The 27992-nt window shown below is 43.0% G+C and overlaps 1 protein-coding gene across 4 annotated transcripts in view; it reads right to left on the bottom strand.

Moving 5' to 3' along the window:
* ZC2HC1A (zinc finger C2HC-type containing 1A) overlaps positions 1-27992 on the bottom strand; it is a 234617-nt gene that overhangs the window by 7866 nt on the left and 198759 nt on the right. For all 4 annotated transcript variants that reach the window (XM_069220395.1, XM_069220393.1, XM_069220392.1 and 1 more), the window contains one exon: positions 14076-14177. In XM_069220395.1, the coding sequence (XP_069076496.1) occupies positions 14076-14177 (102 nt within the window). The remainder of the gene's footprint in view (positions 1-14075; positions 14178-27992) is intronic.

Below are 27992 nucleotides of genomic sequence, written 5' to 3'. Positions count from 1 at the left end.
GCCAGGACAGGGAGAGGAAGGGTCTTGTGCACTACAAAGACTTTCCTTTGAAGTGTGCCTACTTTAAAGGCAGAAATTAGTATAAGTACTGGACTGCTGACCCCACAACTTCAGAACACGTCTGGACTGAGGATATATTGCCAGGGAGAAGAGCAGGATGCTTGAGGAGGACCTGCCACTTTGCCTGTTGCTTTGCTGTGCTGGCCTGCTGCTGCTGGTACTTCTGTCCTGGACTTCGCTTTCTACATCCTGCTTTCCAAGGTTCTTCAAGGGCTTGAATTGAGCTTGCCTCCTGTTGTGAAGTCTCAAGGACAGCAAAGACTTCATCTTCCTAGTGCCTAGGCTCTTCTGCCGAGTCCCCTGACTTGCCAACTGGTACCAATACCGGTCCCTGGGCCCTTGAAAGTGGAAGCTGGTGACCTGAAGTAAAATCCATGCGCCATGCACTGCGGCAAAAAATCGACGCATCGCCTGCTTCAGAGCAGATCCATTATAGCTGTGTGCCTGGATTTTCCACGCATCATCCCAGGGCTCATTTTCTTCACCTATGCTGCACTGCAGTAAGGAATCGATTAATCTCCAGCCCGGCGGGAAAATAATCCATGCATCACCCATTCAGTGGAGAAATCGATGCATCGCTTGCTTTTCCGACGCACCACCTCCTTTGCAGCATCTTTTTTTTATGCATCCAAGGTGCTGGGTGTTATAAGGATACAACCACTGATTTTTCTGATTAAGACTCTTTTAAACCATTATTTGTGTATGTTGGATTTTTGCCATTTTGATCTGGTTTTACTCAGATAACTATTGACTATTTTTCTAAACTGGTGTTGAGTACTTTTGTGGTGTTTTCACTGTATTACTGTATACATGTGTGTGTGTGTGTGTGTGTGTACAAATACTTTACACATTGCCTCTGAGATAAGCCTGACTGCCTGAGCCAAACTTCCAAGGGGGTGAGCAGGGGTTATCTTAGGTGTGTGACTCCCTTATCCTGACAAGAGTGAGGGTCCCTACTTGGACAGGGAGTAAAATGACTGCCAACTAGAGACACAGTTTCTAACAGCTTTCATGGGGTCTAAGCTGTGGAGTCTCTGCTCCACCTCAGAAGAGTGATGTGAAGCATAGAACGCTGGCACGGTGATTGTTCAACCATCTTGGAACAGCATCACAGCTTTCGCAGGAAAGGATGTCCTAGTTCTCAAACCAACTTGTCTGAGGAGGTGGTAGTGTACAGTGGCTTAACACAGAGCATGAAGCTCACTCACATACAGTGCCGAGGTGATAATAAACAGTTTGAGGCCCCACTGGGGTATCACAAAAGGAGATGAGGGAGACGTATGTTGTAGTCCTTTCAGAAATTGCATAACAATGGGTGATTTAAACAACTAGGGCTGATCAGGTAAGTAGGCAGAAAGGTCAAAAAGATAACGTTTAACTGTGCCAAAAGCAAGGCCTTGCCGGGCAAGAGATAAAACAAATAACAGGACATCGGAAAGTTTGGCCTGGTGGGGATCAACCTTGCATATAATGCACCAAATCACAAACTTGTACCAACAACAGGAGTGCACAGTTTTTGTCAAGGGATGCCTTGCTCCAAAAGATAACTACCACCACCTACGGAAGAAGGCTGAATGTATTCAACTCTTGGTGTGCTATCTCCATGCATGAAGGTGGAAACTGCAAAGGCCTGGGAGGAGAACCCAATCCTGCTGCTACAACAACAGATACTCTTGGAGGGGCAGCCTGATCAGAGGGCAGATGCTGAAGCCCAGAGTTCCAGGTGCCATACTGTCCATAACCAATTCAAAGCCACAGGGATGTCCTGGCCTCAGTCTGTCCTGAACTTATTAAGGGCTCAAGGCAGGAGTGGCAACAGTGGAAAGGAATACAGGAATCCTGAGTTCCAGTTGAGGCAAAGCACATCTGTGAGTGAGAGACACCTTAGAAGCTCCAACACGCAGAAGTGCTGACACTTGTGTGTTCACACCAGTGGCAACCAGATCATGTCCAAGGTTCTCCCCATTCACAGAAGAGACTTTGCACCACCTGCAAGGGTAACTTCCATTTGTGATCCACTAGGATCCGATGGCTGAGCTCCTCTGCTCTGGCACACAATGATCCTGCCAAGTAGTTCACCACCTAGAAGATCCCTTAGTGGTCCAGCCATTTTCAGAGGTGAAAGGCCTCTTGGCACAGAGCCCGTGACCCCCACCCCACATGGCATAAAGTTGGGGAGGGTTTATGAATACATGATGCCATTTCTAACTGTTTAATTCAAAACAGGTTTTCTCAGGTGAAGCTTCAGATTCCCATCAATTACGAAACTCCCTGTTACAGAGCACAACAATCTTAACATTACAATCACTATGAATGGAATTATTTCCTTGATATGCGACACAAGCAAACATGATGGCTTGCTTCTCTGAATTATTCTTTATATGGACAGGGGATCCATTAGAGATGTTTTATGCATACCTTCGTTTAGTACCAAAATATAGAAAAGATTGCGATGAATTTATACTTTTGAATCCTCACTACTAGAAGTTGGCCCAATTTGTCGACGAATATATAATTTCCCTGCAAATAAGAGGTAAGCCTGTAACCAGTTTATAGGTGCATTTGTAATTCATAATATTATATATATATATACACATATATATATATGTGTATATATATATATATATATATATATACACATATATATATATATGTGTATATATATATATATATATATATACACATATATATATATGTGTATATATATATATATATATATATATATATATATATATATATATATACACATATATATATGTGTATATATATATATATATATATATATATATATATATATATATATATGTATATATATATATATATATATGGAAAATGTCACTTACCCAGTTTACATCTGTTTGTGGCATTAGTCGCTGCAGATTCACATGCTGTGCACATCCCGCCATCTGGTGTTGGGCTCGGAGTGTTACAAGTTGTTTTTCTTCGAAGAAGTCTTTTCGAGTCACGAGACCGAGGGACTCCTCCCATTTTGACTCCATTGCGCATGGGTGTCGACTCCATCTTAGATTGTTTTCCCCGCAGAGGGTGAGGTAGGAGTTGTGTATGCTAGTAATAGTGCCCATGCAATGGAGTGAATACGTATGTACATAATGAAGTTTAAAGTAATATATTTACAAATTTACAAATGTTCAAGATCAACTTCTAAACGGCTACAGGCTCCTGGGGAGGCGGGTGGGCGCTTGTGAATCTGCAGTGACTAATGCCACGAACAGATGTACACTGGGTAAGTGACATTTTCCGTTCTATGGCATGTGTAGCTGCGGATACACATGCTGTGCATAGACTAGTAAGCAGTTATCTCCCCAAAAGCGGTGGTTCAGCCTGTAGGAGTTGAAGTTGTTTGAAATAATGTTCGTAGTACAGCTTGACCTACTGTGGCCTGTTGTACAGTTAACACATCTACACAGTAGTGTTTGGTAAATGTATGAGGCGTAGACCATGTTGCTGCCTTACATATTTCGTTCATTGGAATATTTCCTAGAAAGGCCATGGTAGCACCTTTCTTTCTGGTTGAGTATGCCTTTGGTGTAATAGGCAGCTCTCTCTTTGCTTTAAGATAGCAGGTTTGAATACACTTAACTATCCATCTAGCAATGCCTTGTTTAGAAATTGGATTCCCTGTATGAGGTTTTTGGAAAGCAATAAATAGTTGTTTTGTTTTTCGAATTAGTTTTGTTCTGTCAATGTAGTACATTAGCGCTCTTTTGATGTCTAATGTATGCAGTGCTCTTTCAGCTACAGAATCTGGCTGTGGGAAGAACACTGGTAATTCTACAGTTTGATTCAAGTGGAACGGTGAGATCACTTTTGGTAAAATTTTTGGATTTGTCCGTAGAACTACTTTATGCTTGTGTATTTGAATAAATGGTTCTTGTATGGTAAATGCTTGAATTTCACTCACTCTTCTTAGAGATGTGATGGCAATCAAAAATGCAACTTTCCATGTTAAGTATTGCATTTCACAAGAGTGCATGGGCTCAAAAGGTGGACCCATGAGTCGTGTTAAGACAATGTTGAGGTTCCATGAAGGAACTGGTGGTGTTCTTGGTGGTATAATTCTCCTTAGGCCTTCCATAAATGCTTTTATGACTGGTATCCTAAATAATGAAGTTGAGTGCGTAATTTGCAGGTAAGCTGAAATTGTGGCAAGATGTATCTTTATTGAAGAGAAAGCTAGCTTTGACTTTTGCAATTGTAGTAAGTATCCTACTATATCTTTGGCAGATGCGTGTAAGGGTTGAATCTGATTATTATGGCAGTAATAAACAAATCTTTTCCACTTATTTGCATAGCAGTGTCTAGTGGTAGGTTTCCTAGCTTGTCTTATGACCTCCATACATTCTTGTGTGAGGTCTAAGTGTCCGAATTCTAGGATTTCAGGAGCCAAATTGCTAGATTCAGCGATGCTGGATTTGGATGTCTGATCTGTTGTTTGTGTTGTGTTAACAGATCTGGACTGTTTGGTAGTTTGACATGAGGTACTACTGAGAGGTCTAGTAGTGTTGTGTACCAAGGTTGTCTTGCCCATGTCGGTGCTATTAGTATGAGTTTGAGTTTGTTTTGACTCAATTTGTTTACTAGATATGGAAGGAGTGGGAGAGGGGGAAAAGCGTAAGCAAATATCCCTGACCAGCTCATCCATAACGCATTGCCCTGAGACTGATCTTGTGGGTACCTGGATGCGAAGTTTTGGCATTTTGAGTTTTCCTTTGTTGCAAATAGATCTATTTGTGGTGTTCCCCAAATTTGGAAGTAAGTGTTTAGTATTTGGGGGTGAATCTCCCATTCGTGGATCTGTTGGTGATCCCGAGAGAGATTGTCTGCTAACTGGTTCTGAATTCCTGGAATAAATTGTGCTATTAGGCGAATGTGGTTGTGAATCGCCCAATGCCATATTTTCTGTGTTAGGAGACACAACTGTGTCGAGTGTGTCCCTTCCTGTTTGTTTAGGTAATACATTGTTGTCATGTTGTCTGTTTTGACAAGAATGTGTTTGTGGCTTATTATGGGTTGAAATGCTTTGAGCGCTAGAAATACCGCTAACAGTTCTAAGTGATTTATGTGAAACTGTCTTTGCTGTATGTCCCATTGTCCTTGGATGCTGTGTTGATTGAGGTGTGCTCCCCACCCTATCATGGAAGCATCTGTTATTACGTATTGTGGCACTGGGTCTTGGAAAGGCCGCCCTTGGTTTAAATTTATACTGTTCCACCATTGAAGCGAGATGTATGTTTGGCAGTCTATCAACACCAGATCTAGAAGCTGACCCTGTGCTTGTGACCATTGTGATGCTAGGCACTGTTGTAAGGGCCGCATGTGCAACCTTGCGTTTGGGACAATGGCTATGCATGAAGCCATCATGCCTAGTAGTTTCATCACCAGTTTGACTTGTATCTTTTGTTTTGGATACATGGTCTGTATTACATTGTGAAATGTGTGAACTCTTTGTGGACTTGGAGTGGCAATCCCTTTTGCTGTGTTGATTGTCGCTCCTAAGTATTGCTGTGTTTGACACGGCAGAAGGTGTGACTTTGTGTAGTTGATTGAGAAACCTAGTTTGTGGAGGATTTCTATGACATATCTTGTGTGTTGTGAACACCGTCTTAGCGTGTTGGTTTTGATTAACCAATCGTCTAGGTACGGGAACACATGTATTTGCTGCCTTCTGATATGTGCAGCTACTACTTCCAGGCATTTTGTAAAAACTCTTGGTGCAGTTGTTATTCTGAATGGCAACACTTTGAATTGGTAATGTATCCCTTGGAATACAAACCTTAGGTACTTTCTGTGTGAAGGATGTATTGGTATATGGAAATATGCATCCTTTAGGTCTAGTGTTGTCATGTAGTCTTGTTGTTTGAGCAGTGGGATTATGTCTTGTAATGTAACCATGTGAAAGTGATCTGATTTGATGTAGGTATTTAATGTTCTGAGATCTAGTAAACTTTATAAACTTTGTACTTGTATAGCGCACTACTCACCCGTTAGGGTCTCAAGGCGCTGTACGCATACCGCTGTGGAACCCCTCCTGGCTTTTCCCTGTGAGGTGCCCACTCCAGGGTAACCTCCAAGGTGAAGCCAGGCATCCCAGCGCTGTTGGGGCCGTTGTGGAGATTAAGCAAGCTATTGCCCAGAGTTACATAGTGGGACCCATGAATTAGATTAGGCACCGATGCGAGAATTATCAGGCCCGAGGAAATTGAGCCAAAGACCCTTCCGAGGCGGGAATTGAACCCTGGTCCCGGGCCAGATTTCTGCATCAGGGTCTGCCGCTCTAACCATTGAGCCACACTTCTCCACATTAGTATAGGTCTTAGACCTATGTCTTTTTTGGGTATCAGAAAGTACAGGGAGTAAACTCCTGTGTTTATTTGTTATTTTGGTACTAATTCTATTGCTTCTTTCTGTAGCAATGCCTGAACTTCTAGTCCTAGAAGATCTATATGTTGTTTTGACATATTGTGTGTTTTCGGTGGGACGTTTGGAGGGAATTTGAGAAATTCATGCAATAACCATGCTGGATAATTGCTAAGACCCAAGTGTCTGTTGTTATTTCCTCCCAATGTTTGTAAAACTTGGTTAGTCTCCCCCCCACAGGTGTTATGTGTTGGAGATTTGTGACCTTGAAGTCACTGCTTGTTTGGAGGAGTTTTGGGACTTTGGAACTTTCCTCTATTCTTTTGAAATTGTCCCCCTCTATATTGTCTCCGAAAACCTCCCCGCTGATACTGGCTCTGGTAAGTGGGCTTTGTTTGTGAGGTTGTGGCTTCTGTGGTTTGCCCTCGAAACCCCCCTCGAAATTGTGTCTTTCGAAATGTGCTTCTGCTCTGTGGGGAGTAGAGTGCGCCCATGGCTATGGCCGTGTCAGTGTCTTTCTTAAGTTTTTCGATCGCAGTGTTCACCTCCGGCCCAAACAACTGCTGTCCGTTGAATGGCATATTCAGCACAGCTTGCTGTATCTCTGGTTTAAATCCTGATGTACGCAGCCATGCAGGTCTCCTTATTGTTACTGCTGTGTTGACAGTTCTAGCAGCTGTGTCTGCAGCATCCATTGCTGACCGTATCTGATTATTGGAGATACTCTGTCCTTCTTCTACTACTTGCTGCGCTCTTTTTTGGAACTCCTTGGGTAAATGTTCAATAAAGTGTTGCATCTCATCCCAATGGGCCCTATCATATCTGGCTAACAAAGCTTGCGAATTTGCAATACGCCACTGGTTTGCTGCCTGTGCCGCCACCCTTTTGCCTGCAGCATCGAATTTTCGACTTTCTTTATCTGGAGGTGGTGCATCTCCTGAAGTATGAGAGTTGGCTCTTTTGCGCGCTGCTCCCACTACAACAGAGTCTGGTGTTAGCTGTTGTGTAATGTACACTGGGTCTGTTGGTGGCAGTTTATATTTTTTATCTCCTCTTGGAGTAATGGCTCTCCCTTTAACAGGCTCCTCAAACACTTGTTTGGAGTGTTTTAGCATTCCGGGTAGCATAGGAAGACTCTGATATTGGCTGTGTGTGGACGACAGTGTATTAAAAAGAAAGTCGTCTTCAATGGGCTCTGAATGAAGGCTGACATTATGAAATGCCGCTGCTCTTGACACCACCTGTGCATAGCCTGTACTATCCTCTGGTGGCGATGGTCTAGCTGGATAGCATTCAGGACTATTATCTGACACTGGTGCGTCATAAAGGTCCCATGCGTCAGGGTCATCTTGACTCATTCCTGTATGAGTTGGGGATTGCATCATTGGTGGAGTGGCTACTGGTGATGGTTGCGGAGAGTGATGCGGGGATGGTGGCGGTGTTACTTGTTAAGCCACCTTTGCGTGTGGCTGTTTGTCCTTGTCTTGGAAGGCAAGCTTGCGTTTCATTTTGACTGGAGGAAGAGTGCTGATCTTCCCTGTATCTTTTTGAATAAAGAGCCGTCTTTGTGTGTGATCTGGCTCTATTGTCTCTAATTCCTGTCCAAATCTATGTGTCTTCATTTGTGTGGACAGTCCTTGTTCCTCAGTGTAGGAACTTGTTTTCGGTTCCGAGGCCGGATGTTTCGGTACCGAAACCTTTTCGACTGCTTTTTTCGGCTCAGACGAAACCTTCTTTACTTTCGGCGTCGTGCTCTCTCGGTGCCGACCCGTTTCGGTGGCGAATCTTCTCTGAGCCACTATCTCGGGCCCGAGATTGCTGTGTGCCGGTATCTCGACCGGAGTCGGATGACTTCGACACCAGCTCGGCCTTTTTCGGTGCCGATGAACGGTCACCTATTTTTCGGGTTAAGCCATGGCCTGTTGGCGGTGGCGTCCCCTGGGCTTTAGCGGTCTTCTCGTGAGTTCTTTGTTTCGACGTCTTACTCACGGTTTTCGGCGTTTCCTTGGGATCGATCTCCTCAGAGTCCGAATCCTGGGTGGAGAATGTTTCTTCCTCCTCCTCGAAACGCCCTTGTCCTGTCGGCGCCGACGCCATTTGCAGTCTTCTTGCTCTTCGGTCCCTGAGTGTCTTCCTGGACCGAAACGCTCGACAGGCCTCACAAGTATCCTCCTTGTGTTCTGGTGACAAACATAAGTTACAGACCAGATGTTGATCTGTATATGGATACTTGTTATGGCATTTTGGACAGAAGCGGAATGGGGTCCGTTCCATCAGCCTTGAAGAGACACGGGCCGGGCCGACCAGGCCCCGACGGGGATCGAAAAAAAACCCGAAGGGCCACCGGAGCTCTTCTTAATTCGGTGTCGATCTGTTGTAACTAACCCGATACCGATCGCAAACAATACCGACGATTTTTCCGAGATTCTAACTAACTTTCCGACCCGAAACACGGAGCAAAAAGGAACACGTCCGAACCCGATGGCGGAAAAAAAACAATCTAAGATGGAGTCGACGCCCATGCGCAATGGAGTCGAAATGGGAGGAGTCCCTCGGTCTCGTGACTCGAAAAGACTTCTTCGAAGAAAAACAACTTGTAACACTCCGAGCCCAACACCAGATGGCGGGATGTGCACAGCATGTGTATCTGCAGCTACACATGCCATCGAACATATATATATATATATTGCAATCAAAGGGTAACACTGACTCAGCTTTCCTGCTTAATTGATACACTGTGGGATTCTAACCTCCAGAGTATTTTCTGACTAATTGATTTATACAAACCAGGGGTTTGAACTGCCATTTGAGTCTGGCCCTTAAAAATAACTGCTTGACACAGTTACGTTTGTGCCTTTATTTCCATAAAAAATAAAATTTTAAAAAATACTTTTTGCTGTGCGCACTCACCTTTTTTTACTGTCACCTGCACTGCACCACCACATGGATCCCTTAGTTGATTATCATTTAGCTATCTTCTGTTTGTAATTTAGTCAAACTTGAACACACATTTTTCTTTTTATAAAACGGTTTATGGATTTTTACTATACCAAGAAGTCTTAGTACAACTGTTTGCCCCCCCATAAATGGTTTACATGATCTAAGGGAACAATTGTTATTTTGATTACCTCTCCAAGGGAGGAGAAAGGATGGCTCAAAGACTAAATATCAAAGACTAACTACAGCAGCACATGCATGAAGCTGTGTGTGCCTGGACAAAAAAGCAGGCGATAATTCATTCTCCTAAGCTGAAAAGATGAAAGTATGCACTTTACCATGCAAAATACAACTGGAAAATTAGATTGTCAATAAATGGGCACATCAGAGTTTTTATGCAACAGCAAAGCTGTAAAGTGTAGGTCAAATACTACTGTGTCAGTAAGTATGTAGACAAAAAGCAGAAAAATACAGATAAAAACGAAAATCAAACAAGATTACTGAGGGGAGGCAAATGTCTTAAGTGAAATGAAGTGCAGCTGATTGGCAGGTCCGCTGAGTAACCACTCTTCACCAGCCCTTATTTGCATAAAAAGAGACCGTCATGTGGCATCTAGAACTTTATTTTTACACAGTGACATATGCCATCTTAAGCTATTCCTGAAAAATACATCTCTCTTGATCCCTGAGCTTCAGCAAGCAATTGACCAACTTATTTGCTTCCATTCACCTCTAGAAAGGATACTCATGTTGATAAGTTAAACACTGATACACTCTGCACCTTTGAATATTTAAATATTGCGGTTTCTGATACCACAGGAGTACACAACCTATTTTTATTTTCAATCAGGAATGACTATAACTTATATTTCACAGCAGTAATGCCAGTGCCCTATTTCTATTACAATTATCAGTAGTATCTGATGCTGTTGACAACTCCATTCTTTTACTACATTTGGAGGCAAGGTTTGCTATTACCTGGGTACTTTCCTCTCTAACAACAATTATGCAATATTCTCCTGCCACATATCTTAGCCATCAAGTCAGCAGCTATGTAGTCCCTCGGGATTCTTCATTGTCTACAATTTCCTTTATCTATATCCAGCCTCGTGCAACCTTGATTCAAGCTCACATCTTTGAAGTTTCAATCCATGCTGATTGAAAGAGTTGTAAAAGTCTTCCACAGGCACAGGAGACCAAGGAAACTAAGCATGGAGTTGTAAGAACTGTTAACAGAAGGTCTGCGAATGGGATGTACTTAACTTGAGCTCTATGCTGCTAAAACTGATATCTTCCTTGTGGTGCGAGGTGTGACAATGAGCTTGGCCTACTTGTAATTGGCTACACAAGAATTAGGTAAACTGACAATCGTGCACTCCGACTCGTTTTTTATCACAATATGAAATATCTCGGTCACTTAGCGGCATGATTGTGAACCACTTTAAACAATTTTAAATGTGTGGTTTGTGACCATTGCTTATGTATCATATCCAAGATGACCCAGCACCCCGTTTATGTGTGGGCATGTGCAATCTTGCCGATTTATTCTACCAAATAATGTGGATCACAAAATGCTTTTATGGTATCACTGATTTCCCCTCAGGGCCATGGGCACATATTATGTGGATGGTCAATATTGTTCTTTTTTTTTTTTTCGCTCCTTCCTGTGGCCAAAGTAGCTTTGCAGCTTCTGGGAATTAAGCTAGTGCTGACCACGTAGCCTCAGTGCCTCTTGTTCAGTCTTCCAGTGCACAATGATGTCTCTCTGCTGTCATTGGTATGTCGTCATTTCAAAGCCACCTGCCTTGCATGCAGAGTAATGGTGCACAGTCTTATAGACAAATTTGGATTTCATCAACAGAAATATTCAGGAGGTTGGTACATGGGTCTTGGACACCAGACTCAGTACAGTTACCTTTCTGTCGATAAAGTCAAGGTGGTCCTAGGTACTCCCTACACTGCAATCCCAATATTTATGTTTATCAGAATTCAGTTAGAAAGAGGAGATTATATTCTCAGCATTCTGTCCATATACACATGCATCCTCAGCTAAGGATACACTATATAATGTGGATGTCAGGCCCACTTTATTAAATCGAAAGAACTGAGGACTGAGTCCTTTTCAACCAACTTACTGTGCCTATTTCTTGCAATGAGATAAGTCAAGCGGGTGCTAATGTCAGCACTGTTAGATGGATTAAATCCTACATAATCCAATGCAACACACTGCATTTGTCCACATTTTTCTCTTGTGTACAAACACACTTCATCATAGCTATGGTAAGTACAGTGGCACTTTCTAAGAACGTTTTTATTATAAGAAATATATGATGGGGAGCAATGTGGATCACACATATTTTGTCTATATTGCAACCTTGATGCTTCCTACCACAAGGATGATTAATGTAGCCAGGAGGTTCTTTTGCAACCTCTTCACCTATGCCTAAGTTGTCTGATGCGGACTTCTCCTGCCTTTGTCACCTCCACTTCTAAAATACTTTAAGGGGGCTGCTGCCCGATCATACATGGGCAAAATCTTTATTTCTAGGCCTCACAAGGCCAAATGAATTGCCGCTTCACTAAGGCGAGAGACTTTTACAATTGGGGCTTCATTCTCTTTGCGGGGAAATAAAAGTTAGCAAGGTTGCCATAAGGCTGTAACGCAGAAGGAAAAACTGATAGCCCTGGCAAGAATAAATAGGAAAAGGTAAGTGCCAAGTTTATTAGACACTGTGGCAGGATCGTGCTGAGAGAAAAAAAAAGTTTGAAGGCCACAATACTCATAGGAGATGTAGCCTTCTTTGCATGCAAAGGTAGCAAATAAACCCCATTTATCACTTGCCGTAAATTAGACACGCAATATGATCTATAATGGTGTGATAACCATTTGCTTGCAAGAGGTCAATTTCTGGCACTAGTCAAGGGAACCCCTGGTCAAATGATTACTCTTTTTATGATCACTAATAAACATTTATGTTATATTTTTTGCCTTGACTGGAGGGATACAAATGTATTTAATAAGGTACTACCAGAGGCTACGTTAATAAATGTAAGGCCAATGGTACTGCATGCCCAGGTAAAACATAACAAGTCCCAAACTTAATGTGTCAGACATCGCCATTAGGGAAATGTATTAAGGAGTTGTCAGGCCCAAATATGATGAAAGCTATCCCACCATGCCTGTGGACTGCCTGTACAGTAAAGGAGTTGGTGCAGCTGTTGTGTAACATAAAATACTTTGGTGTTCCCCAATTACCAGGGGATGCCTTTAGGTGAATTTTTCCTTACTCCTACATTTTTCAATAACTATGGCACTTCCATATTACGCCCTGGACTCCAACACCAATCTAAGGTTCTTAATGAATGATCTGTCAGTTCTGTCCTACTTGGAATAACTCAACCTCCACTCTACAAAGCATTGGTCTTACTTAGTTTTTAACGGGTCCTACGCATACAGCAGACACACTCCAGATGCAGCTGCAGATGTAGCTAGTTTTCACCTAGAAGTCTGGTCCCACCATATTAGAATGCTGTTGCACCTGTCTGGGACCAGTTCCTATGCTCAGAAAATACATTTTTAAATTATATCCCTACTTGGACATGTCAAACTTAATTTTTTTCTAGCTGAAGAGTATCTGACAGATAGCTCTTCATCAATTTCCTCCTCTGTCAAGGTTGTTGATCAGCTGGCGCCTCTTAAATCCAAGCATAAATCATGCTTCTCAGCCACACCCCTTGTGTTTTTCCTCACTTGGCTAAAAACTGTTTCCACACATCTTTTAATATTATATGTGAAGGTTATTCTTATTTTTTTATTGCAAGCATGCTTTTAGTATATTTAAGTGACATGTTCTCTTTATTTTTGTGCTGTATTCCTGCAATAAAATAATAACCATTCCATCAGCTTGCCAAGGCCAGATCTATTGGCTTTGCCAATGCGTGCACTGATGAATTGCACATATGAGAGACTATGGGCCTGATTTAGAACTCAGTGGACAGGTTTACTTCGTCACAACAGTGAGGGATACCCCGTACATCGAAATACAAATCCCATTATATTTTATGGGTTTTAAATTTCGGCAGACGGGCTATACCTCAACATTGTGATGGAGTAATTAGTTAGCAAAGTTCTAAATCAGGCCTTATGTATGTGCATGTTACAATATATAATTTTAAAAGTTCTAGCACAACTCCTGAATCAATAAGCATGTCACAAAATATCCATATAAAGAATTACTATATTAATGACAATAGGGAATAGAGTTTATGAAGAATTCAAACTGGGCACTCCACATGAATGTATCTAAATTAACAGCATTCGTCAACACTTCAAGTAGACAGCCCAGATGTCTCCCGTGAGCACTACTATTTAATTTTCAGATTACTCTGATATGAATAAGCTAGTTTACTCCATGTATTCTAGGTGCTGGCAACCAGTTTCCTTAATTTAAAACTCGGATTTCATTCCCTTTATCAAACATCTCTGATTACTTAACATCGGTCCGAGATGAATATTAAATTGAAACATATTTCCAGATATAAGGGCAGCAGAGCAAGTTGTGTCCTTTTATAAAGTAGAGTTGAGTTTGTAGCGAAAAATAAACATTTAAGCTAACAAAAAATCCTAAGAATTAATCAGCACCTAAGAGATATTTAGCTTTCACCGAGTATTAACCTGAGATGAAAACCAAAGTATTTACCTTGCATAGTTGTCTGCATTATAGGTTTTTCTTTTGTTTGCAGCCGAGACAGAAGTCTGGTTTCTAACCATGCTAGGCGGTGTCCGAGATTTCATGACGTTTCTGTAAAGAAAAGGATATTTTCACAAATACATCTTACACTCCGAGACTTTATTAGCAGTCATTCTGAATGAAACACTCACCCGTGAATAGAACCGGTGCACAAGGAAAAATAAGCAACTAATTGTTCCAAAGTGATAACTATTCTTTGACGGCCCTGTAGCTTAGTCTGCACAGAGATATTTCGCTCATGGAGCAAGTGTTCGTCTGTTCAATACTATAAAGGCACTGCAACCCTATCCAATAACAGCATACTAGGAAATTTATTATTACAATGAGAAAAGCATAGCGAACAGGAGAAAGAGGTAGTGTACATTTATTATCCCTAAATTCTGCTATGGCAATTCAAGCAGTGAATACATTTCGCGAATTAAGACACAGCACTATGAGGTCACTGTTGCAATCTCGAAGTTCTACCTGCTCAACCTTTAACAATTCTGATCTACCTAGAACAGTGGTTCCCAACCTGTGGTCTGGGGGCCCCTGGGGGTCCGCAAAGCCTCCTCAGGGGGTCCGCGACTGGTTAGAAAATTAAATAATATTAACAGATTAGGTTCAAAGCTTTCATTAATGACTTAGTGGGGGGTCCCCGAATTCCAATAAAGATTCAGTGGGGGGCCCCAGGCTCCAGTAATGATAAAGTGGGGGTCCAAAGAAGTAAAAAGGTTGGGAACCACTGACCTAGAATATTTATAGTAGTGAAGAACCATGTCATGAGTCCAAGGATAGGTTGATCTTCCGTTAGTACGTTGCTCCTAAACAGAGTTGAAGACTGACGGAAAACAGAAGTCCACCTTAAGTGACACTCCATTCATTATGGATGACTGCTGTTCCGATGACCAGGCCATGTAATAATGTAATAACGAGAAATTAGTGGCAGGTATTACAGACCTTTTCACCAGACCCTAAAGTGGGAAGACTGCCTATTGGCTCTCCTTGCTAAAATGCGTGTAGTCTCTCACGAGTGAAAGTAGGAAATATATGTGAAGTATTGCTTGGGTGTGTTGCCTCAGTTTGGGCGTTGCTCTGAGGACATGCAGCTCCAAGACTGTAGGGTCTTCAAAGGCTTAGTGGCAGATAAAAGTCGCTGTCTGTCTTCTCTGAAAGCCCTCCTGTGACGCTCACACTAAACCATCACAGCAGTAGTCACTGTAAATGGAAGGAGGTAGAGTGTTTGGAGTGCTCTGCGTCTGCCTGAATTAAGACAAGGACTTCGGCCTAAAGTGCTGCATGTGCCAATATATAGCGCAGAGTGAAGCCCTATCTTTCTACACTCCAATGGAAGAGATGGTACATCAGTGTAACTTCATCTGAAGCAGAGAAAAAAGTGTCAAAAACCTTTCAGGTGGATCACCCAAGGCCTTCTTCATCCTTTGTGCGGTGCTTCTCCTGCGGATTCTGCTCAAACACCACCTATAGTGGCATTTGACACTGAAGGCCTAGACCACCTAGATCGGATGATGCCTCTCAATCTGAACAGGTGCAAGACTAGGTTTTTGCAGCACAAAGAGCGTGAGCATGTATTCAAAACCTTTTTCTGAGAGACTGCTAGGTGTGTGCCTAACGTGCACATGTGAAAACAGGTTAAAAACTGTGTAAAGCAGCACTCTTCAAAACCTGGGAAACTAAATCAACTCAAGTCCAGAGGTTTCTCAATGACCTCATGACGTTATGCTTCTTTCTGACAACTAACATTCATGAGTTCTTGAGTGCATGAATGTAAACATGCGCTGACATCCCGGTTGCTATACTAAGTGAGGCTCTTGGCAAACATCTTTATGTCCCTGTGTCTAATTAACCAATATGTTTACCAATTAAGAATTAAAAAAATTGTCATGAAACACACTACTTGGATATGATGTACTCAAAGGAAATACACCTGTCAAAAGTGACTGGGCTGAGCACACAGGGTAATGCCAAACTCCAGAAGACCTAATCCACAGCCAACAGACTTTCAGAACAAATTTAATAGATTTCGCATAGAAGCAGTCTGTTATGAGGCACAGGGAAAGGAGCAAAGGTTCTAGGGGTATTCTCGGTATTTTGTTCCAAGACAACTCCACACCAGTGCTATAACGAGGTCTTGAATTTAGAGAGATTAAAGAAAATACCAGACAGCATGATGGTGGCATCTACCAAAACGTAAGCATACTAGGACAGTGTTTCCCAAACCTTTGACTTCTGTGGACACCCACTTTTTCATTACTGGAACCTGGACACCACCTCTGAATCATTACTGAAAGCTGGGGCCCTAATATGTTAAAATTATTAAATGTTCTAAGCAGTCACCGACCCCCTGTGGAGGCTTCACAGACCTCCTGGGGTCCCCAGACCACATGTTGGGAACCACTGTACTAGGAGAACAAAGACCAGGTACTAGGCCCTTTTTTTAAACTGCTCACAAATCTAACAAACGTATCAATCACTAGGGGTGGGTGGAATGTTTTGATTACGCCTGCAGAATTGGCAGAATTTGTCTACAGGAGTAACACAAGGTTCTGGCCAAATTTCACCAACTGCTGTGTGGCAGAAATTGGCTGGAATGCCACAGAGTGAAACTGCGAGAGTTCCAACCACCCCAATCAATTGCATATTTAATTCAGGAGGGCTACATTGCAAGTGTTGGGATTATTGCACTTTAGATTATGCACTGGTTTATGCTTCACACTGGACACCCAAAACAGCAAAGCTACAGAAATTGAGGCTCCATAAGGACCTGGTCTTCAGGGGACCTTCTTTTTAGGACTGAACTGAGGGATCAGCCCAGGAATATTTCATGTTTGATCGTGTCCCCAGCGACAAACTGGTATTTACTCAAAAATGTTCTGACAGCAACTATCCGGGACAGAGCTAAGGGACCTATTTGGGGGATGAAGCGTGCCCGATTCCTCCACATTGTGCAGTTAGAGGCCCGCACCCCCCGATTGGAAAGAGACTTGCCTACCGACCTCCTGGGTGAGGCCCCCCCTACAGTTGAGTCCAATTCGTGAGGAGATTCATCTCCACTTGCTGCAGGCCATGAAGCACATGTCACGCCACGATAGCTAGAATCTACGGTTAGGGAAATAAAAATGTGAAGCTCCTATATTGGCGGCCTCCTGGCCGCTTGCAAACAGGATCGTCCCTGACACTCCGTTCCTAACATAGCCAACAAGTTTGCAAGCTACTACCGCTGTCTCTACATGGCACGCAACCTAGCAGACCCTAGTCCGGCCCTCCAGTTCCTCAAGGACATGCCTCCACTGAGGCTGTCCCACTCAAGAGACCCATATGCTTGGCGAGTCGTTGGTATTTCCGCAGTTGCTCCCCTCCATCTCTTGTGTGGACTACCTTCCTATTTCTCTCATTAATGGCAAAGTCAAAATATTCACCACTCTGTTGGCCGTCCTCCCTACAAAAAAGGTTCTTTCTAGGATCATTCACCCAGTCTAATGCAGCTTTATGCTGGCTTGCAGTACACAGCACTGCCTTCGCCACCTTCACATGGCCCTAGTCCACCGTTACCACCTTCCACCGAACCAGAACTTGCTCCTTATAAATTTTAAGAAGGCCGTTGTCATGATGCAACGATCCAAGGGAACCTCAGAGTCATCACTTCCAAGTGATGGGGGAGTGTGGGCCAGACCTGCCCCAGTGAACCAGTCATTGACAACCAGCAGTTGGGATGTGAGATAATATAGGTAGAGATTGGTCATTCTCAGGCCAATGTTGTATGGGGTGCGGTGACAATCAGCCGGGGCCAGGTGAGACTAAGACTTGTGCCAGAGAAAGGAGATCACGGTCCTGTCTAGGGCACGCAACCAGGCCCATGATATTGGGAATAGGTAAGTTCTGAACATATATATGGGATGCGTGCTGGTGCTTGCCTGCTTTGGGCCCAGTTTCCAAAGGCTTGTCTGGACGCTTTACACCAACCCCACCACACAAGTCCTGGTTAACAGGGTGCTCTCTGAGACCTTTTCCATTGGGAGGGGGATGTGACAGGGTTGCCCCCTGTCCCCGCTCCTTTTTACATTAGCTATTGGGCCACTAGCGCTTCTCTTCCAATGCAATGCCCAGGAGTACAGCTGATGCTGGCTCAACATCTATAAGGACTGCTTAGCACTGCATGCAGATGATGTTCTCCTTTACCTGGCAGAACCCTGTGGTCAGTGTTCCTGATTGTTTAATTGTTCTTCATTTATTTAGAGATGTCTTGGGCCTCCGGGTGAACCAGACCAAAACGGTGCTGGTGCCGCTGGGCCTGGACACAATTGCTTTGACTGGCAAGACATCATCGCTACATGGGCATCTGGGTGATGCCTCAATCAGAGCTCACTTGGTCCCTAAACATGGAGCGCTGGCCAAGAAGGCCAGGAAAGACCTGGATAAATGGCAGCCACTCCTGTTGAATGTGATGGACTGTAAAGCCCTATTCAAGATGATGATCCTGCCTAGATTTGTTTATGTTTTTCAGAACTTACCTATTCCCAATATCATGGGCCTGGTTACGTGCACTAGACAGGGCTGTGATCTCCTTTCTCGGGCACAAGTCTAGGTCTCACCTGGCCCTGGATCATTGCCAATGTGCCCCATACAACAGTGGCCTGAGAATGACCAATCTCTACCTATATTATTTCACATCCTAACTGCTGGGGGTCAATGACTGGTTCACTGAGGGTGGTCTGACCACCCCCCGCCCCATCACTTGGAAGTGACGACTCTTGTGTTCCCTTGGATCATTGCGCTGCTTTATGCTTCCTTGGTTTCGGCCACCGTTTCGGCAGTGACTATGGTAGTCTTCCTTATGAGGATGGTATCCCTGCGCCATACCTGTTGGGACAGATGCCCTTACCCAACAGACTATTCCTCAGGCATACCAGCTGGCTTCAAGAGGTGGCAGTGCTGGAGAGTTTCGGGAGATGGGAACTTATCGGCGTGACGTTTCTCTGGGACGTGTGGACCGGGACCCACATGCGGTCCTTCAAAGAGCTTCAAGCCACGCTCCATTCTACACAATTTTACAAATACCCACACCACGCACAGGTACTCTAAGACACCCCTCTCTCAGAAGTCAGTAATTTGGAGGCTAAAATGCTTATGGGTGCCCTGGGCAAAAGGAGGCATCACTCAAATCTACTGCACCTTGATTGTCAATTCCCCGGGGTCACTGGATCATCTCTGGACTTGCTGAGAGGGGTGGCTTGGTCCAAAGGATGACGTGGACTGGCTGGATGCTCTGATACCCCTTCCCCCCCACCCCACCAGGTCCTTGCCATTTCCTCCTGATTATGCCTGATCCAGACTTACTACCTCCACTGTGCATACCTTGCCCTGACCGAAAAATACAGAGTGGAAGCACTACCCACACCTTTTGGCCGCAGTTGTACACATGCCCCTGCCGATTTCTTTCATATTGTGTGGTCCTGCCCCAGGGTCCAGGTTTACTGGGCTGCAGTGGTAACAGATCTAACCAATGTCCTGGGCTGGGAGGTGGATCTTTTGTCACTGATGATCGTGCTTGGAGTGAGGGAGGATTCATGGAACTCGAGGGAGGACAGGACCTTTCTGGGAACCGCACCCATGGTAGCCATACGTAAACACAGCTGCAGGTGGAAGAATTCTGCCCCTCTCTACTTTGTCGTGATAGAGGTGGGGTGTGGAATGGTGTGCCCAGCAGGAGTAGCCCATGTATGAAGCCTGTAGATGCCCAAAGAGACGCGACTGAGTGTGGGGAAAACGGTTGTGACAAATGGATTAAGAAATATGCTCTCCTGTGAGTGTCTTGTAGAGTACTTACCACACGCTGACGTTATCCTGTTCTCATGGCTAATGTATCACTGTCCTGTGATGCTCAATATGACTGCACTACTCCTGTGTCTTGAAGGGCATTGTTATTGCAGGGAAAAACTCATTAAAACTGTTTATCCCAAAAAAGAAAATCTATGATGAGGGAGAAAATGTTCACCATTACCATCACATGTTCATCATGACAAACTGATGGTGACATCGAAAAATAAGAACTAACCATATAGAGGTTTAACTGAGTGCTAGAATATAAGGACAAGGGGACACACAGGTTTTGAAAGAAGCTTACAGCAGTGAAGGTCAGCTTCAAAGCAGAACAAAATTCCCAGTTCGAAGCAATACTAAATAGGGAAGGATGTGAGCCTTATATATGGCAACATGTTTCCTTGTATTGCCAGACACTGATGACAGAAGGAGAAAAGCAGAAGGCATTCTGAGAGTATGGCAACATAGGATATGGTGGACACAAACAAAGGGAGTGCCCAGAGAGGTTCTGGATTCAGCTATTAGTCAAATTCAAAATGCCAGCCACTAGGATATGAACCGAAGTGTCCCAAGATGTTTAGCCAGTGAATGTGAATAAATCCCCATGTCCAGACAGATTCACTGAAGGATTCTATAAAACATTCTTTAGTCAGCTGACACCATATGAGCCAAGATTGAGAAACTCATTCTTAGAGAAGGGAGTGATCTGGGATTCTACGCTCAATGCAGATATATTACCCTTCTCCAGACTAAGAGAAGACCCAAGAACTCTCATTATTTCAGAAAATAGTTCAGATTCAACCACTTTCATAATTGTTTTAACCGCCAGAGTGGTCATGGTACTTTCCTTGCCTCATGCACCCAAATTAACCAAAGTCAGCAAAAACATGACAATGTCAGAAGAGTGGTGCTCCTCATAAAAATAATGACAATGGCATTACTTGATGCTGAAAAGCCTTTGAAAAGACGACCTGATGTTTTGACAAAGGTTCTGCGCGGGTGGGTTGTGAAACAATAGTCATCAACTGGCTAATGGCAGACTATGCAAGTGCATCCACAAGGATTAACCTAAATGCCTAGGTCTGGATGGATGACACTAAGCAAGGGCACCAGAGAGGGCTACTTACTGTCATGTCTTGCATTCATTCTCAACATGTAACCATTCACCCAGCAGATCAGGAGAGAAACCAGAATTCAGAAGGTGGACTTTGGAAGAGACAAACATGAACTCACCATTACTGAGGACAATATAATTATTTAGGCTCCCAAGTAGCATTCCATCCTAGCCTTAAAAGAACAGCAAGCATGTTTCAATGTCATCTTCACCGATTCATCACCTAATGGGACAGTGGGCACCGCACAAAAATGTTCACCATGAAGCAGATGCCAGAAAACATTGCACCAAGTTAAAAAAGGTTACAGGTGAGTAAAAACCCTTCACTTTTCCTATTGCTGTATCGCAATGAAATGCCTCTGAAAGAAAGCAAATTGCATTCAAACTGCTGGTACTCTACCGCAGAGTGCATCAAATGTCAGGGGCATTCCAATAACGCAAGCAGTCATATGTTAGGAAATGTCAGACCAAAAATTAAAAACTTGAATTAGAACATAGAGGAAAATGTAGAAAAATACAAACAAATGTTATTAGTGAATCAGATGTTGATCAATGGCTATGGGGCACAGCGCTTGGTGCACACATCAGAACAGAGGTGGTATACAATTCACAATAGTTGATTTTGTAATTTAGAGACATGACCCGAGTACTCTCAGTGTACATTCAATCAACACTTGTTAACTGAAGCAGAAGGAATTCACTGTGCTAGTTAGTAAAGGAATATGAGAATGGGTTTCACATGGAGGGGTACAAAGCACATTCCCGATTTGGCTTGGATAAAGTTTGGTGGGGAAAGGTTGCTCTGCTACCTCCCAAATAAGTTACTCTGAAACAGATCAAAATAATTTCAGAAAGAAGGCGACTTTGTTCTCACACAATGCAGATAAAATGCGTTTAGCTAAGTAGGATTACAGGATATATACACAAACATATGAGTGTTTGTCAATATTTCCGTTTACTAACAATTACATGATGATTCTGTTAATACTTAGTACCTACAATATTAGCCTGCTATGCGTGTGCTTGTCACTTATGCCAGGGTATTCCTCAAATCTTGGACTGCTACTCAAATAACATAGGAAAACTCTGTTTGCAATATGTAAATAGGTACTGCTCTACTACGAAATGAGGCACAAGAGGCCCGTGGTGGTGAAAGAATATTTTAAGCCTGCTTAAGAATACATGGGCTGCTCACAGTGCAAAAGTGATGTTTATTTCGTAAGAGGACCTTCTCTTCTAAGATGGCTGCTCAATGGACATGGCTTTGAGACATGATTTGGCAAAACCCTGGACTTTTGATAAGGTGGCTATCCACTGTGCTATAGCTGGTGTTTACGGAGACAGGGCCAACGCACATGGTGTCAAAGCCAGTGCTGAATCTTCCATGGTCGGTGTTCAGGTACAGAACTGCATCTCTTGGTGCCTGGAGTGATGTGCTGTGACCACTATTGGAGCTAAGAGCTGTGGGGAGGTGATGGGTGCTGTACTGTACTAGTGCTCATCATAAGTTTGAGTTCAGATTCTGACAGGCTGGTGCCAGAGATGGCTTTGCCACCAAGTGATGGTGTCATCAAGATTTGATACAAACCAAATAACTACAATCCTGGCAATAAAGAGCTAAAACCAGTGCCTGGAACCCGTTCTGACACCAAGACTGATAATGTGTAGGTCAGGGTCCTTCTAATCCACACCAAAGAGCATGTAGGCGATTTTTCCGCTCTATAACAATAAGCTTAGCCAACCACTAGAAAGCTATTTCTGGTCTTAACTATTGAGGACACAGTTTCCCCAGTATAGAGAGTTTTCTTTGATGTCTGAAGAACTTCACGGTTACATCTTCATAATTGTTTTTCATAAAAGGTATCCATGCCAAATTTGATGCCCTGTTTTTCCCACATGTTGGGGATTAAAAAAGGTACCCAGGGCTAGTAAACGCTCCTTAAAGGACCGAAAAAAAATAGTCACAATCTAGTTACACTGTGGTTATATATAAAAAAAAAAAAAAAAGACAAATTGCTGTCCAATCATGTCACGGACTACAGTGAGAAGGTGGAAGAAAATGTACTTACTTCACATAGATGGCCACCGAAATATCCTAATGTGGGATTTATCACAATTGTTGTCTTAAGTGTCTAACAGATGATTACTAACTATTCTAATAACATGCATTAATTTGCTTTAAATCAGGCACCTGCCCTGTCGTAACTGCTATATGTTGTTTTAGCATGTTAAAACCAATAAAAATATATATTTTTTAAATTAAAAACTTACTGCACAAGAAAGTGTGCTTTTATTAAAAATGGCATCAACAAAAGTTTGCTGTGGTAAGACTCATCTCAGCGTAAAAAGTAAAAATGTTTTTTAACTTCTCATTTTTAGGGTTGAGCTTGCGGCGCATGCGTTTCGCTTGCAAGACACTTTAGGAGTCAGAAAAGGGCTCGGTTCACGTCACGTCAGTTGTCTTTCATTGGTTCTTGGCCTTGCCTGTTAAAATCTGCTTGCTTTCATTAGTGGAAGGCACGCATAAGTCATGCCTTTTCCGATGTTTAGCCTCCTCAGGCGCAGTGACCAAGTACTGAAAACATGCGAGGCTCGCTGTTTCCTGTCCGGTTTGTGGACTACTTTTTATCTTTTGTTCGGAGCGCGATCTCACTTGGCAGAAGTTGAGCGCTTTGCAAAACATCGACGATGTTTCATAGTTCATTGCACTTCTGCTGGTTACGCAGATAATTGCACTTTTGACAATAGGTTTCATTACGAGTGAACTATAGCAGCGCGATTTCGCTGTTTTTTTAATTTCAATATGGAAAGAAAAATCCAGTTGGGAGTTTACAACTGCTAATAGCAGTGCAATTGCACTGTTTTTGTTCTTTCAATGTGGAAAGAAAAATTTGTTTGGGAGTTTACAACTGCTAATAGCTGTAACTCAGAGAAATGTGAGACCCTAGTGCATTGCAAATGCTTGTTTTAAGAAGTAGTCGATTTTCTGCATTTCTGCTGTGTTTACCAACTTGCAGTTTGTGGTAGAAAGAAGCCATGAAACTCATGGGCGAACTTGGGAAGATGTATATATCTGAAAAGTAGACAAACTTCCATGAGTAAATAGTGATGCATCCTGGGGCTAGACAAGTAAATCTGGCCACTTCGTGGAATGGGAATTTTTGATTCAGGCAAAAACAGCCCTCAGTGCATCCATCCCACTGCCCTGATTAAATTAGAATTGATGAATGAAACATAAGTTTAAATTTAAATAGGGAGTCTGTCCACCACCATTGCATGATCAGTACATACACACCTCCACCACCGCATGTATAGCACATATACATCCCAATCAGTGGCTCCAGTCTCGTGATGCTGGCACATGCACTCTAACCTGTTGGTCTGCAGTCCCTTCAAGATAGCTGTTCTTATTGTGTAGATGCTCTTATTCTCTGATTAGGGTGCAGGGCCTCAATAGATGGTGCATTGGTAAGGGTAGCACTTGTTGAATACAGGTCAGCATGATTGACAGTACTAGTCTCTAGGTCAGTGCCTGACACCAAAAATGGAACTCTTGCGAGAAGGACAGGTGGCAGGGAGATCCAAATGTTTGTAGTCCATCACTGTAGGCCCAGATGGCCTGCAAATGAATCAGGACTGTTGGGGCTGATTGAAGTGGTGTGTCGTGCTGATCCTCAGGCTTCCCTAGCTATCCGCAGTCAGTTGTAGCTGTAGCAGGAGATGGTGAGTGCTGGACTAACTGTGGGGCTGAGGTATCGAGACAAGCACCGTACATTTATGTTTTACAATCACCAAATGCAAAAGCTTGAGCTGAGTATCGAGGACACCATGAAGGCAAAGCTTGCCTGCAGTTCAAGGGAACTGGGAGAGTTTTGAAATTCCTGGTCCAAACAATCAAAAAAGTCTGACTTGTGTGCCATGGAGTCCACTTTCCCAGGGGAGATTCTAAAGGGGCAGAGTCCGGAGGAACCAGATATCAGCAGCAATCCTAAGAGCTTTGAAGTTGTACCTTCAGGTTAGGCACCTCTATCCAACTTAATTTAAGGGTGCACTTTAAAGACTGGCTAATGGTGCTGAAAGCTGATGATACCTACTCAAAGTTCAAACCTTGTCCGGAATTGGTGCTTACATCTATTTAACACATACCTTAGAGCAAGATATCCAACAAAGGGTCACAGTTGTCCAAAAGCAATATACAGACACAGAAATGTTACTTAAGTGTAAGGAAAATATGCCTATCAAAGGCAACATTTGTTTGTATTCACAAATTCAATTCTACATTTGGCAGCAAGCACTAATTAGCTGAGCATATTCTTTCAGCCTCCCATTAAAGAAAACAAAGTAGCAAATGGTGGCAGTGGCATCACATTTTACTTGGAGAGGCATTTTCATCTTGCTCTCTAAACCTGTCCTCTAGGGAGCTCCCAACTTGAGAATCTTTGAGGGGTGTTTTTGACAGGAGAGAATGGCATTGGCTCCATTGCCCTCCTCAACCCCCAACCCTGGAGGTCTCTTTGGAGAGCTTTACTGGAATTGCAACATGCATGGTGTACCAGAACTTGACAGAAGGGCCCTGGGTTGCCGCGACATAGGTGGTCCTGACGAGGAATGTCGGGGCCAGGCGCAATGTTCCTTCTGATGAGTAGGCACCTGGCTACCTCTCCTGACAGAAACAATGTCTTCAGCAATGGAACGAACAGTGGACACTAATAGCCCCTGGAGAGCTCCTGAAGAACCACAATGTCAAAGGACAAACAGATGATGCCATAGGTACAAACTAAGATAGATCAATTTGCTTCAAACTCTCAATATGGCATCCTGACCTCTAACCCTCATGATACAACACAGGCTGCAGCCTCCAAACAAAAACTTCAAACATTACCCTGAAAGTCATACAAGACTCTTCTGCCTTTCTAGAATCAAAAGGTGCCAACATCAGGGGCATGCCCTAGTGACCCCACTATTCCAGGGCACATCAACGCAATATGCACAGAATATGGTTTTTGGTGGAGAAAAATAATGTTGACATAGTTACAACAGTGAATACATGAATTAGTCACTGGTATTATAGGAGTTATTTTCAAGAAAACATTTATTTTATTTAATCACAATAGCGCAAACTGTTATTTAGTGTATTAGCAAAGAGAGGACACCTACATTAACCTTTTTTTTTAATGTGAATTCCAAATATATTTAAATATTTTTCCAGTTTAGATAACTCCTCCAAAAAGGTGTTGGCACATTTCGGCCCCTATCAATTACGGACCTCCTCAGGAGTGTGGACGAGAGAAGTACCTAATGAACAAACAATGTATATACATACAGTTACTGTAATTAAAAAAGGGTGCTAAAGACTATAGCACCTTGTGACTTTAAAACCATCCCATGTGGTGGAAGGACCCAGGCCAGACAGAGCCAGAGAAAAAGTCAGACTTTTCACATTTGTTGATGACTTTCTTGAAATTTTGAACACTGTCTTTTGTCGCCTGCATCAAAACACTCATGTTAGTTCATAGACCCGAAATAAAAGACAACAAATCTTTTCTAATAATAGCATGCAGTTACATGTGAACCAACAAGTACCAACCGTAGCATGAAGTGTGATAGTGGCTCTCATCCAGCAACAGGTAAGCACAAGGAGGGGTAGATATCCACTCTGCCTTGTGTATATGTAGACAAAATAAAGTAAACTAAATAGATGGCAAACTACACATACCTAGATCAATTCAAAGAGAGCTCTAACAAGAAAAAAAGTGTCCACTCTGGCAGGTTCATCTATAGCACTTCTTCGTTCTTCAGTCAGTCACACTGGTATAGGACACAAAAGCAGCACAAGCCGGCGCCCGCTTCCTACAGACCTTCTGTCAACTGATATGGTTTCTAAGTCACTAAACTGGAAAGATATTTAAATATATTTGTGACTCACATTTAAAAAAAAAAAGTGGATGGAAGTGTCCAGACTGGCCTCAAAATTAAGGATTACAGCCACATTGCACTTATTGAATATGAAAACTGGAGTAAGACAGAATTTGACTCAATTATTTCTGTTCTAGCCAGAACTCTGGCGTGGTCTTTGATGTTGGTTACATGTTTTTTAATGTGCATATGATTGCTCTACACTTCACGCACCAATACACTAAGTAACAATTTATTGAGCTACTGTGATTAAATAGAATAAATGTTCTCTTCGAAATAACTCTTATAATACCAGTAAATAATTCATGTATTCACTGTTGTAACTATGTATATATTATTTTTCCCTACCATATACCATATTCTGTGCATATTTCTGGAATTGAAAATCGGCTTCAGATGTTTTCTTACTGTTTTAAGGCTTACAAACTGTGATCAACTGCAACACAACTGCAAAGAGAACAAGGGCTGATTATTTGCTGCACACCCTCAAGGGCACAATTAGGCACCTAGTGTACACCACTCGAAAGCTCGAGGAGAGAGCTGAGGATGTGAAAAGCAGACCATGGTGAAATAACCGCCGCATTGTTGGGGCCCCCAACGACGCAGAGGTCCAGGCTAGGGAACATTTAATGAAATCACAGCTTTCCTCTTGGTACCCTGAAAAAGAACCCTCAAAGTGTTTTGTGACAGAGAGATCTCACAGAACTCTGTTGGTGCAGTTGCACCTGCTGCAGCTCCTCATTATCAAATTGCTAAGCTAAATGAACTGCAATGTCGTCCTGAGAACAGCCAGAATTAGAAAAAGGAGTATGTTACCCTGTAAGCATCAGTTTGTGGCATGTGGGGCTGTAGATTCACATGCTCTGCATACTCCTGCAATCTAGTTTGGGTCTGGAGTTGTGAAAGCTGATTTTGCCTTGAAGAAGGCCTTCAAGTCACCTGGTTGAGTGACTCCTCCACTTATGGGCATTGTTAGAAATGGGGTTTTTGGTTGGCAGTCAGGTTGCCCTCTGTCC

This window comes from Pleurodeles waltl, chromosome 2_2 (genome assembly GCF_031143425.1).
Source record: "Pleurodeles waltl isolate 20211129_DDA chromosome 2_2, aPleWal1.hap1.20221129, whole genome shotgun sequence".
In the NCBI taxonomy this organism is placed as follows: Eukaryota; Metazoa; Chordata; class Amphibia; order Caudata; family Salamandridae; genus Pleurodeles; species Pleurodeles waltl.
Note: the sequence above shows the minus strand (reverse complement) of the source record. Positions and strands in the feature narration are given on the sequence as shown.